Raw genomic sequence first — 19099 nt, 5'->3', positions numbered from 1 at the left:
TTTGTAGTTTGTCAGTGAATTGTAGCCCCAGAGTAGTGTTGGTCTATCATCTAGTTTTCCTTTTGGTTTATTGCTTTCTCTTTTGCTCATGGGTTCTTTTATTTGAAGTCTCCTGAAAATATTGCAGTCTCAGCTGTGAGGAATGTAAGATGCTCATTTTCTCATTGTGCGATTGCTTACAATTGTTATTACATTGTTCACAATATAAAACAATAAAGATATTTTAAAAAGTCTTTGCAGTCTGTTGAGCCTTTAACATCACTGATTCCCAGCGGTGACATGCCACCAATGCCACCTGTGGTGAGACTTTGGGATTGTGAATTTTAACTAGAACATTCCCACTATAAGGGAAGAAGACAAAATGGAGTCAGCTCCACAACAATCTAGGAAGACAGAAGTAGACCTGGCTACAATGGACGATAAAAATCATTAATCTCCCTTTCCTAAATACACACCGGAAAATAATGTGAAAATGTCATGAAAAGGTCACCAAAAGGGAAAGCCTGAATCATTCATACCTGGTATGCATAATGGCACAAAGAATAAAAACACTGGTTTATCAAGACCCACAAATGAACCAGTGAAGGCCTAAGGTGGCTAACCGAAGTATCTTGACAAGTCGCAGTTAAGTCCCACACCTGGTGTGGTTTTGTTTCGATGATTAATATAATTTCCCTTTGCCTACTGAGTTTGGAAATAGGTCTTGCTAAAATTCTGAATTTGAAGCTATGCATATAGGGTTGAACTAGCAGTACCCTCATCTTAGTATGATTAGAGGTACACACTCAGTGGGTTTGTCTGGTATTGGGTGCTCTAAGTCCCTTGAGCACCCTGATGCCTACAACGTCTAGCAATACGGAAATACTGCTGAACAGACTTTGAGTGGTTTTACAGGGTATTGCCTCTCTGTACTATGCTGAGGACAATTCTGTGAGAGATGAAAATGGGGAGGGAATGTTCTACTGCTAAATAGGAGAATTTGTCCTTGGGCTTAAACCACAGGTGCTACAACAAGATTAGACCAACCTTTTTCCTTGGCGGGCTGATGGCCTTCCTAGAAGTCACAAACTGAAATGTTGTGTTAAAAATGGAGTTGCTCCTGTAATTCAGTTTTCGAATTGATATAACAAAGCACTCTTTCTACATACTACAAAGGAGCCACGAAGCACAAAAAACAAGGAAGGACGTGGATGAATGAACATAGATAAATAAGTTAATTGAATATTCAAAATAACTGCAAAAATGTACTATGGTCAAGAGTACTATGTTCTTTTTGTGAAACAAAAGATCTTTTTATACAAAAGTAAGTTTCAGCTGTGATAAATGAAGTAAACAATGCTGTAAAAGTGTGCAAACGTTTAAGTACCTGAAATGATAATGACTCGTAGAGACTGGTTTTCAAGATCATGCAGAAGATCGTACTGGAGGCACTGCAGCATACGAAGCGAAAGGGCATTTCGTTTCTGGGGGTTATTTAGAATAATGTTTCTGTAAGGAAAATACAATATTGTCAGAGGTACTTCTCATTTGGCCTGTGCAAATGGGCATTGGACAAAACAAAGAAATTTGGTATTGATGGAACGAATATGTATGAGATTTTTACAAATATCAACTGTAATACCAAGTATGTTATAGATGTAATTGCAGGTTAATGTCATTGAATATATATTGGGAGTACAATTAGATCCCTTTGAGAAAGAGTGAGTGAATAGATGTGGGCACTCAAACAGAAAGATGAGAGGTATCCAATATCAGTTCATGCTATGAACTGCAATGCACAAGGGCCAAACAGAAGCTTTGAACTGAGAAAGAGAAAGGCAATATGGATCATGCGCCTTAAAGCAGTTGAAGAAGAATTAAATATTGATCAAGAACTACAATACTTTCTGGAAGACTGACCACGTACAGACACAATTACATTTTCTACCAGGAAACTCTACCCCCTTCTTTTTCCATCCCTTCTCTTCGAATGTTCCTACATATAGAAGTATGGTATGTAGGATTTGAATAACAGGCAATTCAACACACTTTTGGTTGGTGCTTATGGTTACTTGTTTTATAACCAACATAGGAAGGCAGTTTGTCTCAATATAATGGAATTTGGGTATACATACTTGATATACTTTGACGAATGTAGCCCCTTGTTTTATGTTTAATAGTACACATAATACTGATTTTGGATCTATACGAAACATATAATTATTGATTATCTTTCTTTCATAATGACAAATTGGCTGGGTTTCAGCCACGAGAATAGAGTTTAAGGTGGTGGCCATGGTAACGTGTCAAATTATATGAAACTGGTTACCGCTGGGGCAAGTCAGTCTTTGCTCGCAATAATGATTACTTAGTTCAGACATAGCAACCGGTTTAGACGCCGGTCTGCAGCTGACTCGCTCAAACAAGAGCAAGGCTAATTTCTTAGGTAAGCTACTTGACAAATCGAGTGAAATACTGGCAAAAGTGCTTTTCTGGCAATGTTACCATATTTCTTGGTGGGACAGTTACTAGTCTCACCTGCTTTTACATTATAGAGAGGACTCTCCCATATGTGTCGAAAATACATGGCAGCACTACAAACATTGATAGACTACGTCTGAAAGCTATTTACCACATCAATTGAGACCAGCATTATCCACTATTTTTTACACAGCGAAGCTATTTTCATATTATTCGGGCCAGAAAATATAACCGAAAATGAGGTAGGCGGAATCTGGCTCATTATTATTCACAAAATATTTTAATACATTTGATTGTTGGCTGAAACTTCATTCACTTTTATATCATAGGACTGTTTAGAAAAGACTTCAGAAATCAAATATATACCATTCCAATTCCTATGGGTGATACACACAAGGCTAACCTTTGGCATTATTACTTATATTTATATATAGACTACCCGATTAGCTACACGCTTATAATGGGGTATAAGGATTGTCAATATCAACTTCTCCTTACCACCACGCACACCAAACCAATGGGTTATTATATTGCGCATATCTACTTTTGGTGGAATGTAAATGAGATAACTTTTACAGTACACATATAAAAATACGAAATCCAGATTGAAATTAGTTAATTCCAATTTTTCAACTCACTGCACTAAATGAATTGCACTGATAGACATGGAAATGTTTGTTATGCATGGGTTTCCACAAACCAGAAGCAATCTGAATTTGTACCTGAATATTGATGTTAACACCAGGAAGAGATTTATACACTTTTGTCAATAATTCAGGGGCTTACATTGTTTACCGGTATCAGATCTGTTTACAACATAGTAATGGCAGGTGTTTATATATGGTTTAGCCTTGATGTAGTCGTGGGATACCCTCCCAATAACGACGAAACACGTGTTGGCAAAACTTCACAAGAGTTCATAAGGAAGAGGTCGAAATACTGAAAAATAAATCTACAACAAGGACAGTTCTTCTCTTTTGTTTTACTAACAGTATTTTGTATTCAGTTATGATATAATTATGTGTGCCTCATACTGTTAACTATTGGTGATCAATCATAGGATTGAAATTGGGGGAGGGGGTGTATCTCCCTTTCTTGAGAGCACTGTGAGTGAGAACCTTTGTGACAAATAATTGTATGCGACTGTCACTTGAGCACCGCATTCCTATGAAATGCCCAGTGGAGTAGATATTCGTTAACATTTGCTAGTGTGCTTCTACTTAACTTTGCAGATTAGCAACACAAAGTTATGAATCCCGCCTAGAAACACACAACACCACTGTTTATATATGAACGTTGATTCAATTCACCAGTTAAGATTGCTCCCTCTCATGTTACTCCTCCATTGTTGCTCCCAGTAACCTATCACTGTGTGTTCCACAAGACAAACCAAACCCTTGGTTCCTAAAAAAAAAAAAAAAAAAAAAAGTATATATATACTCCAGTCCTACACACTACAAATTGCAGTTATGAATAATCACTGGATCACACAGTGCAATTACTGCTGCTACCAAGAGTTTTTGCTTTATGACAGGGTGGTGGTCTGTTTCACAGCAAGTTGAGGCAGTATTCCCAAGTGTGAATTGTCCAGATGTGTAAAAAATGCAAAAAACGTGGTTTTAACCCCTTCGCTGCCAGGCCTTCTTCCTCTCCCTTTCCCTGTGCCATGCCTTTATTGGCTATTTGGGATTCTTTGCATTTAGGCCCCATAATCTATCCAGGCCATATTTGCATCCTTTATTTCCAACATCCTGATAATTATAAAGGTACCCTTGGGTGTGTGGATTCCTCTGGATGGCACTGAGAAATTAGCCAAGATACAGCTACATTGTAGCTTTTTGGGGGAGCAAGTGCTACAGAAGAAAGAGGCTTGTTTGTTCCCTGCAAATGGCATCAACGAAGGGTTTGCGGTGCTGAAATAACCATCTTCCCAGTTTTCAGGAACAGGCAGTCTCTTGCGAGAAAACTAACATTTTCTACACATTTTGGCATTTCACTGGGACATAGCCTAGTTTTCCTAATTGCTGTGCTTTCAATCTCCTTCCAGTTAGTGATAGAAATGGGTGTGAAAACAATAGATCCCGGAAAGCTATACATTTATGAAAAGTAGACAGCATTCTGTATTAAGCAAGAGGTCATTTGTGCAGATCCTTCAAGGTTTTCCAATAGAAAGTAACATAAATTAAGTTGGAAAGAAAAACTAGCCATTTGTGCCTACATTTTCACCTGTAACTTTTTCTAACTGAGCAGATTTTTGAAAGCAATATACAGTTACGTCCGCAGGACTCTCCTGGTTGTGGAGATATATAGGGCTTGTAGGTTCACCAAGAACCTGAGGTACCCAGAGCCAATAACTGAGATGCACCTTTCAATGGTTTATAATTGTGTACTGGGTATACATCAATTCATTTGGTAAATTATAAAAAGTGGATAATAGGTATCAAGGAAACCTATGCATTTCCGAAATGGGAACAAGGTATGGAGTTTAGAAGCAGTGGTTATTAGCACTTCTCTGAATTTCCAGGTACCCATTCTAGCATGCGAATTAGAGTGCATTTTTCAAAATTACTTCTTTTTTTACACACTGTCTTACATTTGGAAGGCAGTAATGCATGGAAGGACGATTGGTAATAAAACTTGTTCAACTATTCTGGGTTCCCCCAAGTCTCCCAATAAAAATGGTACCGCACTTGTGTGGGTAGGCCTAGTGCCCGCGACAGGAAATGGCTCAAAACACAATGTGGACACATCACATTTTTCCATTGAAAACTGACCCTTTTTTTGCAATGTGCCTAGCTGTAGATTTTGGACACCTGCTCAGCCGGCACCTAGGAAAACCAAGCAAACCTCTATATCTTTGAAAACACCCACAGGAATCCAGGATGGGGCGGCTCTCACCTGGTTCTGTTGCCCAGAATCCCTTGTGGACCTTATACTTTTAAAAAATAAAAATAAATAAAAACATTTTCCCCACGTGTGATGGAAAGTTCTGGAATCTACCAGCATTTACCCCAAGTTTCCCGATAATTATGGTACCTGATTTGTGTGGGTAGGCCCAGCGCCTGTGACAGGAAACGGCTCCAAACTTTTTGTTGAGACAGCAAAATTAGCTATCACAAAACGAGCTGGTTTTGCAAGTGGGTAACCTGTGTTTTTGGTCCCGGGCTCAGCGGCCAATGTAGGAAAACCTACCAAATCCTGACACTTCTGAAAACTAGACACCGGGGTGAGGGGTGCGGGGGGGGGGGGGGTCCAGGGAGGAGTGACTTTTGTGGATCTCCCAGCCTTTTCTTACCAAGAATCCACTGCAAACCGCAAATTCTAAATTCAGCAAAAATAAAAAAAACGTTTTCCTCACATTTCTGTGCGGGAAAGTTGTGAGATCACCATGCTGGCACACATTTTCTAACACTCTGCGTCCCCACAGGTCTCCAGATAAAAATGCTACCTCACTTATGTGGGTGGGCCAAGTGCCCGCAACGTATTGTGGTGGTATCTATATTCTCTAGTATTAGGGTGTCTTTCATAGATTCACATGCTTGAATAATTCCCCGTCGTCGAAGTGGGAGTGACCAAGCTCCGTCCGCGGAGCGAAACGCGTCAGGGAGGGCACTTGCTCTGACACTTTTAAAATAAAATTTTGCACTGCTGACACTTTCACCGGTGTAATGGCGTTCATGATTTAAAATTGAATTGATTGTGGAGAGGAGGTCTGCGCCCGTTCATGACCGCAGCGAGAAGCGGTCGGGATTCCTTTGATAATATATATATATATATATATATATATATATATATATATATATATATATATATATATATATATATATATATATATATATATATATATGGAAAACAAAGTGCCCGAGAGCATTGAGCAGGCAACACGACATCGCTCTCGCCATCCAGCATAAAGTTGCAGCTTGTCTAATGCTCCGCTGTTTGTTGCAATTGCCGACGCGTTTCAAGGATGAAATCCTTTTCTTCAGGGCTGCTGCTACAAACAACACATCAAAGTTCACAGTTTACCAGGCATTATTTATTTCTATTCCCCGTAGTGGGCGTTCTCACTGTGCCTGATGGGACATTGAGTCCGTGCTGTAAGTACATTTATTTCCTTTGGTAAGGTCAATGTGCGTTTGTGATTAAAAGCATTTTCAAAGTCCTTAGTAGGTCGCAGTGCATAACGACAGGCTAATTTTGCAAAAAGGGCGATGTGCTGAATCGGTGTCGATTAGTTCCTCACCTCAGCCTCTTCAAATACCAGATGGTGCTCCGCTCCACGGCAGGGCGGCCGTGAGATTAATTGGAAAACAAAGTGCCCGAGAGCACTGCTCAATGCTCTCGGGCACTTTGTTTTCCAATATATATATATATATATATATATATATATATATATATATATATATATATATATATATATATATATATATATATATATATATATATATATATATATATATATATATATATATATATATATATATATATATATATATATATATATATATATATATATATATATATATATATATATATATATATATATATATATAGTTTTGTTTTTTGTTCGAGTGTGTAGCGGTTCACCACCGCTGGCTGAAGCACCCGGGAGAAGGAGGAGCGACGGCGGTGGAACGAAACGGTGTATGAAGTTAATATGGCCGTCAGCCCCGAGGCGAAGTAAACCACGGATACAAATACGGAGAATCTACATTGAACTCCAAAGAAGCATGAAGAATCCATGGAAACTGCCCCATCCGCGATATCTGAACGGCAACACTGGTAGCGTCGGCTGGCACCTCCGGAGGTACCCGAAGAGATCTCGGTGAGTGAAGCGGCGAAGTGGAAAATAAGCATAACTGGTTTAGCTTCTGTCCCGTAATTGGTCCCGTAAAAATATTGCATACCCTGTAAACGTGATAATTCACCACCCTACGTTAAAAATATACCACATCAATAACTTTGAACAAACGGATTTTCAATCATGTCGAGCGCTGCGGAGCTCAGAGAGGAAAGGGAAACAGCAGCGAACTTAATGTTCAAATCAGCCACGGAAATTCAGGCTAATACAAATGATGCCACAACATCAACCATACCAACCAGCAACTTGAAGATATTGTACCAAAGGCTGGAAAAACTGCTGGAAAGGGAAGTGAGGAAGTGGTGGGAAGCTACTTCCCTCCAACGATATGTAGATTGTGACCGGGTCCCGAGAGGACTCCGCATCTTCACCGTTCCCTCCTATGAGAAACTGAATCCAGCCCTACTTAAGGAATGGGCGGAATACACGGCAGAATCGGCAAAAGGAATGGTACGCATGCTGATCAAGTATGCCTGGATTGACCGTGACGAATGCCTTAAAGACATAAGTGAACTGGAAGAACTAATTAAAAAAGAAAAAGACACAAAAACAAGTGAAGATCTGAGAAGATTAATGACGAAAAGAGTGAGGGACTATGAATTGGGAATCAGGAAAAGGAAGCAAACCAAATTCCAACGTGACGAGCAGGACTATAAGATGGGGAGAATTCTAACTTTTGCTCGTAAATTCGACGCGACAAGAAAGCGTCTTGCACACGGAACTACGACACCAACTAGTGCAGTAACTTCGGAATCAGAAGTATCGGATGAAGAAACAACAGAAGCACGAACAAATAAGGACCAAGGGAAGGAAATTCCTCCTTTTTTCGACGAATTTCAGGTCATCAAGGAAACAAGACAAAGGCCACAGCAACGAGACCACCCCCCCCCCCCCACAAAATCAAAGAGGAAGACGAGGAGGGGCAAGAGGGGGAAATGCAGCAGTCGCTTCCCCAAGAGTTACGAGGAGTGTGTCGAAACAGAGGAAATGGTAAACAATATAAAGGATAACAACATCATAAACCTCTCCAATCGAGTATTATCGAAAGATGAAATTAATATACTCAAAAAAGGACTAAGCTTTTGTCCATCAGCTGACCTTGATCTGGTAAATACCAGAATTGACTTGTTCAAATATACACGCAAATTGAAATTTCAGAAGATCTTTGCGCTACAATCTAAAAATCGAATCACTAATGAAAACACTCCTACTGAAGTCAATTTGGAAACAACGGATGAATTCCTCAATACACCCCCAAATCTCAGTATGCTGGTACAGGAACACTCAGAGGAACATACTCTTGGGTCTCAGTTGGAGAACATTGCACAAACACAGATACGGGACCCAAGTAATATGAAAAACAAATCGAGAAAATTACCAACTGCTCCTAACGATGCAATTGATGTCTTCAACGAAGCTATCCAAATTGACCTAGAGAAATTAGCAAAAGAAAAAATGGACATGAGGAATTCTAACATTTCTAGAAAAGAATGGGAAGCAATAAAATCCCTAAAAAACGACATCTCAATAGAAATCAAACCCTCTGACAAGGGGGGAAACATTGTGATCTTTTCTAAGGAATACTATGAGCAAGAAGCTCTCAGACAACTGGGAGACTCGGACTGTTATACCATCATAAAGAGACAAGAATATGTACAAAGCACCATGGATTTCCAGAGGATGCTGGAGAAGTGGAAAGAAGACGGGATGCTCAATTCGGATGAATTCCTATATCTACAATGTGAGGCACCGGTACTACCAACGTTTTACCATTTGCCAAAAGTCCATAAGAACCCCAAAAGACCACCGGGGCGCCCAATAGTATCATCAATTTGGAGCTTGCTAGAAAACACGTCAAGGTTCATAGACATCTTCTTTGCACCAATTGTGAAGGGTTTACCCTCTTATGTGAGGGACACACAAGACTTCCTGAGACAAATAGATAACATCATCTGGGAACCAACATGCTCCTAATCACTCTAGACGTTGTTAATCTCTATACGTGCATTGCCCATGAGAACGGCCTAGCTGCAGTAAAATGGTTTCTAGATAGGAAACCTGAAAAATGTAAACAACATAGTTCCATGCTGTTGGCTATGACTAGATTCTGTTTATATCATAATATCTTCCTTTTCTCTGGGAACATCTATAAACAAACCAGGGGTACTTCAATGGGCGCGTGCTTCTCCCCCAGCTATGCAAATCTATTCGTAGGCTGGTGGGAGAAGCACGAGGCATGGGGAGAGGCCAATGATCATTGGACTGACAAAATTCTTTTATGGACAAGGTATATTGATGACCTCTTTGTCATCTGGTGCGGGGATAGAACCTCGGCTGAGGATTATATCTCTTCACTTAATGACAACAGTTGGAATCTAAGATTCACAAGTACTATCAGTAACAGCAGTGTATGTTACCTGGACTTGGAAGTCTATATAGAAAATGATAAGATCCAAACAAAACTATATAGTAAGCCCACTGCGGGGAATGCGGTGCTTCATGCAGCAAGTCACCATCCGAAAAGCTTAATTCACAACGTTCCCTATGGTGAATTATTGCGTCAAAAACGCAACTGCACAGAAACAGCAGAATTCACAACAGCAAAAGAGGAGGCTATGAAAAGATTCCAAGCTAGGGGTTACAGCAAATATACACTAAAACAAGCTGATGAAAAGGCCTCTAAAATCAATAGGAGGGACCTCCTAGTGGCTAAACCAATTCAAAAATCAGAAGAACCTACTAGAATGATCACAAATTACAGCACCAAAGCAGGAAAAATTGTGCAAATATTTAAAAAAAACTGGCCCATTCTGACAACTGATCAAGTACTTAAAAAAATCCTTCCTGAGAAACCGTTGATCACATAACGACGCAGTCAATCTTTGGCGGACCATCTTGCCCATAGTCATTTCTCCCCAAAAGTACAACAGATGAAACTATCCAAATCAAAAGGCTTTTTTCCATGTCTACGGTGCAAGGCCTGTAAAGGTAGTACAAAAGTATCTTGCTACCCGGGAAGAACAAATGAGGACACACCGGACAGAGAGATCAAAAAATTGCTAAATTGTAACTCGGAGTACACTATATACTGTTTAGTATGTCCCTGTGGGAAACGATACATAGGGAGCACTATCAACCCCACAAAATTAAGAATTTTAGAGCATATGCGTGCCATAACAAAAAACTACAGGTCCTACCCTGTGGCACGCCATTTTGCGGAAACACATCAAAGCAACAGGGATCTGTTGAAATTCTACTGCATCGACCAAGTGGAACGATCAGAAAGAGGGGGGGATAGAACAAAAGTTTTACGTACTCTGGAGTCAAAATATATAATTGATCTTAAGACCATGGCACCGTGGAGGCTCAACAATGATGAAGAGGGGGGAGGAGCCAAGATGGCGACCGGGTCGGACGTGTAGTCCCTCGGCTCCGAGGACCATCTCCTTCTTCGCGAATATCCTGCCGGTGATCCTGCGTTCAGAGGGCACATTGAGGTAGCTGTTATGCTCCGACGGCCCGTGGGGAAATCCTGAAGCTCGGGCCTCCTTGCAACCTGGAGAAATGTTCGACTGAAGTCTGACGCCCGCAGCGACCATGAGCCCGGGGCCTCGAGTGGACACCGGAGCCGGCCGCGGAGCGAACAACATCGGGCGTCAGCAGCTGTACTGCACCGGTCGGACCCTCTATGGAGGGTGCGGCCGAATTTGAACCGCCCGCCTCACTTGACTACAGGTACAGAGCTGATTGTGCCGGGTGCGTGTATTTGGAGTTCTTCTGCGGCTGCGGGAACCCTTCATGTGGATTGCCGAGTGACTGCCGGTGTGCTGGCCCGCTGCCAGCGGGAGGTTCCCGAACTATCCGCCCCACTGACTTCAAACGGGACGGCTGGTTTTGAGACACTGCCTGCGGCCGCTCCGGGGCCTTCTATCGCCTGCCCCGACCGGGGGGGCTTCCATTTGAAACCGCGAAGTGCATAATGGCGCATAGCCTTGAGGAGCTGGAGCCATGGAGTGGTCACGGATGTGTGGCGCAGAGGGACACGAGTGGCGGGGAGCGTGGATGTGTTCATGGCTACGGCGATTTATTGGCGGCTATCGCCTCCCTTCACCACAACATGGTTTACTCTGCGCAAACCCTGATCAGCAAGGTTGACGAACTATTGTTTGCATAGGGGTGCTCTAAAATGGCGGACCTGCCGGACCACTGTGATACTTCTCGCCCGCGCCTGTCTCATGCAAGATGGCGGCCTCGTGCACTGGTGGTGGCTGTGGGACTCCAGGATTCGAGACTGTCCTTGCAACGGACGATGTCTGCCTTTACCGAGGTACGACCCACGGATTGCGCACACGACGGGAATCCTTTCCCCACGTCTTCCCCCCTGATACCCGGGGATCGCTCCAGAAGGGGCTGGACATCGAGACTTTTTCCTTTGGCTCGGATCCGCTTGATGCTTCGAGGGTTGTGTATTTCTGGCTCAACAAGGGAACGTTGTACTCCAGTGTTCTTGACTTGCTTGTGTGTTTGGTGCAGAGTGCCCCTTTTGGATTACAGTTCGCGCCCTTTTGGGTTCTTTCTGTTAGTGGTGGGGGAAGAGTAAAGACGGGACAGGGGTGAACGCTTCTTGTCGCTGTCTTATGGTTCTCCTCGTTGCAGACCGGAATGGGTGTGGGGCGTGTTGATTTCTTGGATACCGCAGTGTGCCGACTCTGTGACTTTTATATTGTAAGCTAGTAATGCTGCTATTCACCGGGCGGTGCATCCTGAGTTACTGTTGAACTATGGGAAAAGAGACGCCGGGGGGCTGCTGGTGGGCTCCTCCTCCGTTTCTCTTCTTTTATTATAGCTTTATATGATTCCTTTCTTTCTTCCTTTTCTTTCTGCATCTGTATTTCGGGTACTCTTTTTTGGGCGACAGGCACACTGCTAGGGGGGGGTAGGCCGTAGCCTCTGCATGCGTGTTGGGTGGGGGGTTTGGGGGGGACCTCTTTTGTTCGTTTCAGTTTCTATGGGCCTTATTTTTCTCTTTATTCTTATACTTTTCCTTTTTCTGTTTCTGCCTTGGGTCAGTAGGGTGGTTCTGTGGGAGGGGGGCAGCGACTGGCATGCAATATACTGTGTTATTGTTTATCCTGTTGTATCATCCCTATGCCGCTACTCGGATTATGTTTTTTTGCTTGTTGGATCTCTTCTGGTAGACATTGCCCTCTCATGCCTTCGGTGGACTGGTTGGCCTCTGATCCTTCTTAGTTCTTATATTTTGAACCATATCCTTTAAAAACTTTAAAAACTAACCTTAACTTCTCCTGTATCTCGGTAGTGCGCAGATATCCAGTGTGACCCAGGCTGATTGCTAATTTGTATTGAGGTGCTACCGAGTCGCAGTATAGCTTGCCACGTTGCTTAATTGTTGTGGTGGCCGGCCGGACGGTTGTGGGCCCGTATTTGTTTTGCTGAAACTGTGCAATAAAGGTTTTTAAAAAAAAAAAAAAAAAAACAACAATGATGAAGAGATGTGGGTCCACTTATAATGCCTGAACCATCTGACAGTGGATAGAACTAAAATCGGAAATATGAAACTGTAAGAACTGTTGAACCACTGTGAAAGACTGAAACCAGTAGAACTCTTCCATGAACTCCGCAAAAGCAAAGACATTGTATTGTTGATTAATTTGAATTTATGCCCATTCAGGGCTACATAACACCTACACAATAATGAAATTGCCCATTTAGGGTATGATAAAAGAGGAAAAAATGTTAAAGGAATGATACATTTTAGTCATGTTCGAAGTTAGTATTAACTGTGATATATTATCAGTCTGCTGTCACACGTTTTTAAAGGGAATACACGAGAGCACTTTATTTAAGAAACGCCGTAAAGAAAGACACAAATGAAATATGTAAAGTAACATACTACAATGCCATTATGGTTGCACTAAGATAGTACACCTTCTTCTATGTTGTTGCACAGCAATGTGAACGTGTCTTTAAAATGGCGCCAGTACAAACACGCAAACTGACACTGACGAAGCTTGTTCTAAGCGAAACGCGTCTGTTAGGGGTGAGAGGGTTGCAATAAATATTCTGGAATCGGAGACCTGTGTGCTGGCTTGTTTTTCAGCCCTACTGGAGTGAAAAGGTGTTTGAATATATATATATATATATATATATATATATATATATATATATATATATATATATATATATATATATATATACACACACACATAAGAAAACATCATAAGTATACATATAATAAAATATATAAATAGATATAATAGGAAATTTAAAAGTGCCATAGAACAACATAGGCCCATAGAAGCCTAAAGGGAGAATTCACCTTAGTAACATATCCATGTCCTTATATGGTCCATATTCCAGCCAATCAGGCTGTAGCACCCTCTAGAACCTTCTCCTCAGAAGCTCAAGCCCTCAGATTTTCTACCGCACGTCGTGTGAAGGGAGTCTCCCTGAGCTCTGCTCAGTTCTTCTACTTCAATCCTTTTTTCAACTTCAAACAATGTCTACTACATTGAAATCTTTATTCAGGCCTTGTTCTGCTTGTGGGAAGCTTCGCCTGTTACATGAAGATCCTCATGAGACGTGCATCTACTGTCTGTACCCGGATCATGAGGTGAGAGACTGCAAGTTTTGCAGGCCATTTTCTACAAAAACTTTAAAGGATAGAGAGGCCCGTCTCGTTCTGTGGCTACAGAGGTTGAGGACTTCGGAAAATCCTTTATCTGATGCAGAGAGTGTGTCTTCTTTCCACTCCAAGACTTCCAAGACCTCTCTCAAACGTGGGTCTGAGACTGAAATACCTTCTCCTTTTCTAAGAAGTTGGTGGATGTTCGAAAGTCTGTCTCCCCACGGGATCTGCCGGCCTCTACGCCTACGGGACCTGGTCCTCCAAAACGAGTGGCGGCTCATCGACGAGCTCGTCGATGCGTCCGTCGACGACGACCAGATCCGTCGTCGTTGTGCCTACTGTGACGACGGCGTGCTCCACGTCCACGAAGGCGACGACGATCGCATCGTTGACGACGAGCAATGAGGTTAGGCCTATAACCTCCGTTGTCAAGATCTCGTCGACGGCGAAGACGTCCGTCTCGTCGACGGCATTGCCTAAGAAGACTTTGTCGACGAGGACTTTGTCGACGCGCCGGTCGTCGACGAAACCACCTCCGACGACGAGAGCACCTTCGTCGACGGTACCATCTTCGTCGATGGTTCCGTCTCCGTCGACGATCGCCTCGTCGACGTCTATTTCCTCGTCGACGACCACCTCCTCGTCGACGGCCCCGTCGGCGACGAAGAAGAGGCCCACACTGTCGACGGCCGCTCCGTCGACGGGAAAAGTCCAGACTCCGTCGACAGCTCCCACACCTTCGTCGACGCCTGGCTCTTCATTGACAGAGCCCTCGCTGGGGATTTCGACCACGAGCTCGACGACAATACCGTCGACGGGCCATTATTCACTGGCAACGGCCACATCCTTTACTGTGGTGACGACGTCTCTTGTGAAACGCCCTGTTCCATTAGGCTTGAGTCCTCTTCAGGGTGGTTCTGGACCCCCTGCACAACTTTTCGCGTCTGGAGAGGAGGAATCTTCAGATGGCTCATATGCTGATGAAACTTTTCGTTCTCCTGCCAGTCCTTCAGAACTCAATATCAAATGTCAGGACTATGATGATTAGGACAATGATGACGGGGGATCCCTGTTTCCAGTCCATGACGCTCAACTGGATGTTGATCATGAGGTTCCTATGGCACAGATACCGGTGTCTCTAATATCGAACCTTCAGCACATGTTAGACGATTACAATCGCCGCTTCCCTCCTTCTACATGGGCTTCTCCTGCGCCGCCTCCACCACAGGTAACGCTTCCTGTTGCTACACCAAGATCACCTGCTCTTCCTCACCCAGATACTGATGACGATGACGTCCGCCATGATACGGACCAGGATGACGACGCTGTCCTTGCTGATTGGGACAACTATCGGGCTCAGACCCGTCTCCTCCTCCTACTTCTCCCCTAGCTTCTCCTCCGGTGGACATTGGGGGTTTCCACAACCTGATGGTGAGAGCTGCGAAGCGTTTTCATTTACCCTTGGAGGCCAAACAACAAGACTGTTTCCTTTGCGACTTCAAGGATCAGCCTCTGAAGCAGGTTCATACTATCCCTATAATTGACTTTATGTGGCAGGAAGGGCTTAAACTGATGGAATGGCCCAACTCCATTGCGGATGTACTTCCACGCATTGACAAAAAATATAAGGCGCCTATAGATTCACCTGCATGTCTTGTGTCACAACCGAAGGCTGACTCAGTCATTACACAAGCCGCCCAAAAGAGGTCTTGTAATCCGGCGACTCCGTTGACTTCACCACCGGATCAGGAGGGTCGCCGTTTGGGAAAAAATGTACCACTATGGCTGCTACAACGGTCAGGGCGGTGAACGCTTTGGCTATCCTCAGACGCTATGACCGTCAGATGTGGTCAGAAATCGCGGCTCTGGTTGACCAGCTTCCGGACTCCTCCAGGGCAGAAACTCTTCATATCGTCCAGGAGGGTGAAAAGCTTTCCTCTGAGATAATAGACTGTGCAGTTGATATCACTTCAATGGGTTTCAGGCAACTCGCAGGGGCAGCTGTCCTACGGCGGCAGGGCTGGCTTAAAGCAACAGCTTTTCGGCCTGAAGTACAGGCTCGAGTGCTCGACTTGCCCTTCGATGGAGAGTCCCTCTTCGACAAACATGTGGACGACGCCTTAGAGTCCATCAAAAAAGACACAGACACTGCTCATGCCCTGGGTTCTCTACAGTACCAGAAGCGGCCTTTCCGTGGCACACGTGGGAGAGGTACTTCCTCCAATTTTCGTGGCTCCTCCCAATACCGCTCCTATGGGGACAACAAACAACGGAGCTACTCCTATCAGTCCCAAAACAGACAATCTGATTCCAGGCCGTATCGACGGAAAAACACCTACAGGGGTGGAGCTGCCTCTAAGAAACAGTGACTTTCCACAGACAAAGTGTTCTCCTGCTCGGAAACTTGGAGGTCGAAACTCTCAATGCTTCTACAATTGGTCACACATAACTTCGGATCTGTGGGTCCTAGATGTCATCTTAAGGGGACACAACCTCGAATTTCTCAAATTTCCTCCGATCCGCCCACCCTCTGGACCTTCCCCTCCACATTTGAAGGAACTGTTTGCGCAAGTCGCAATTCTGATAAAGAAAGGGGCTGTCAAACTGGTTCCTCGATTACAACAAGGCAAGGGCTTTTATTCCCGCTTTTTCCTCATCAGGAAAAAGTCGGGGGAGTGGCGCCCTATCTTAGACCTTCGGGCCCTAAACAAATACATCAAGTCCCAAGCATTTCGAATGCTGACCTTGTTGGAAATTTTACAGTTCCTGAATCCCGGAAAGTTCCTCTCCACAATCGACCTCCAGGATGCATACTTCCATGTGCAAATCCATCACAAACACCGGAAGTACCTTTGTTTCACAGTGGGATCGAAACACTTCCAATTCAGAGTTTTACCTTTCGGCCTTGGTCCGCTCCGAGAGTCTTCACAAAAATCATGGCTCCGGTTGCGGCTTTAGTGCGCCTACAGGGCATACAGTTCTACCCTTATCTAGACGACTGCCTGATAAAAGCTCCCACCTTTGTTGCAGCGACGCAGCACACTCAGACCTGCCTGTCAGTCTTTCACGCATTGGGTCTGTCCATCAATCATGAGAAATCACATGTCTGTCCAGCCCAACAAAAGATTTTTCTGTGGGCACTAATCGACTCTCGTCTGGAGAAGGTGTTTGTCCCACAGGAACGACAAGATCGCATTGTCAAGATGGTGGCTCTTCTGCGATCAAGAAGGTCCGCTTCTGTCCGGATGTTAAAATCATTTCTAGGCATGACATTGTCCTGCATTCAGCTGATCCCCAACTGCAGGCTCCACATGCAGGTCCTCCAGGAGGAATTGGGCAAGCAGTGGCGGCAAGTCACAGGGTCATTCAACGACAAAGTCTGCCTGACCCCCAGCTTTCAGGGCGCATTGGAATGGTGGGCTCACCTTCCAAACATCGCCGCTGGACGGCCGTTCCGGGACGTGGATCCCACGCTTACCCTTACGACGGATGCTTCATTAGAAGGTGTGGGTGCGCACCTCGAAGTGTTATCGGTCAAAGGCAAATGGACACCAGATCAATGCACATGGCACATAAATTGCCTGGAACTCTTGGCTATCTTCCTTGCTCTGAAATCTTTCCGGCTGGTGGTGGAGGGGAAGTCGCTGCTGGTGAGCACGGACAACACCACCAGTATGCACTACCTCAACAAGCAGGGGGGCACGAGGTCTCTTCTACTGTCCAGATAGACACAGCAGATCTGGGAATGAGCGATTCACCATCGAGTCCACTTAACAGCTGTGCACGTGCCGGGTGCCTCCAACGCCCTTGCAGACTCTCCCAGCAGGTCGGCTACGGACAATCACGAGTGGGAACTCCATCAAACGACTCTGGAGTACGTGTTTCAATTGTGGGGCCAGCCGGAGCTGGATCTGTTTGTGGCTCATCTCAACCGCAAATGCCTACGCGTCGCATGTCGGCATCCCCACAAAGGCTCGAGCGGGAATGCGTTTTCGATCAACTGGTTGAACAAATTCATTTACGCTTTTCCGCCGATACCTCGCCTACTCCACAAGATGAGACTGCAACCATGTCACATCCTCTTGATTGCGCCCAGGTGGCCGCGTCGTCCGTGGTTCACGAATCTCCTTCTGTTCTCCTAGTGCGATCGGATTTTTCTTCGTCCCCTCCCTCATCTTCTCACCATGAACCAGGGCCAGATTTGCCATCTGGATCCAGCGTCTCTCCAGCTTCACACTTGGAACCTGAACACAATGAGTTTGCGCATCTGAATATTGATCCCGAGTGCAAAGAGGTTCTTGCGCATGCCCGCGCTCCTTCAAGAGTCTAAACCTACAAACTGAATTGGAGACGGTTTTGTGTTTGGTGCCACACGGAGCAGGTTGATCCTCTGCTCGCTACGCCTGAGCAAATCCTGCCTTTTTTCCTTCTCTTGGCAAAGTCGGGACTCTCACATTCCACTCTTAAAGTCTTCCTGGCAGCGATTTCCCACTTCCGCCACGATGGCTCCACCTCCTTGTACTCCTCTCGAATCATTTGTCAATTCTTTAAGGGTCTGTTCCGGATGTTCCCACCTATCCGGCGTCCACCACCTGCCTGGCGTTTGAATCTGGTTTTGTCACAGCTCCTTAAACCTCCTTTTGTGCCTATTCATTCTGCAGAATTAAAGTTCACTCCTCCTCGCACTTATATCCTCTAGGCGGGTGAGCGATATCCAAGCTTTCACTGTTCAGCCCCCTGTCCTTCAATTCTCAAGGGACGCTGTCACACTTCATACAAACCCAAAATGTATTCCAAAGGTTCCTTCTGACCTTGACGAACCTGTCATTCTCAAGACTTTTTTCCCAGACCATCAGTCTCCCGCTGAGCGCTCTCTTCATTCTCTGGACTTGAAACACTGCCTCAAATTCTACCTCCAACGCACTGCTGCCTTTCGTAAATCAAACCAGCTTTTTGTGGCCTATGGACGGATGCGCAAGGGACATCCGGTCACTAAACAAACCATTACTCGATGGATGTCATCTCCTTCTGCCATCAACAGGCTGGCAAGCCTCTGTCTGCTCCGGTGCGAGCACACTCGACGAGGGCAGTTGCTTCCTCTACCGCCCTGTTTGCTGGAATGCCTCTAC

The 19099-nt window shown here is 44.5% G+C and overlaps 1 protein-coding gene across 1 annotated transcript in view; it reads right to left on the bottom strand.

Moving 5' to 3' along the window:
* ECHDC3 (enoyl-CoA hydratase domain containing 3) overlaps positions 1 to 19099 on the bottom strand; it is a 285070-nt gene that overhangs the window by 212057 nt on the left and 53914 nt on the right. The window contains exon 2 of the mRNA XM_078654831.1: positions 1367 to 1488. Within this exon, the coding sequence (XP_078510957.1) occupies positions 1367 to 1488 (122 nt within the window). The remainder of the gene's footprint in view (positions 1 to 1366; positions 1489 to 19099) is intronic.

This window comes from Lissotriton helveticus, chromosome 1_1 (assembly GCF_964261635.1).
Source record: "Lissotriton helveticus chromosome 1_1, aLisHel1.1, whole genome shotgun sequence".
Classification (NCBI taxonomy): domain Eukaryota; kingdom Metazoa; phylum Chordata; class Amphibia; order Caudata; family Salamandridae; genus Lissotriton; species Lissotriton helveticus.
This window is presented reverse-complemented; position numbering and strand designations above follow the sequence as displayed.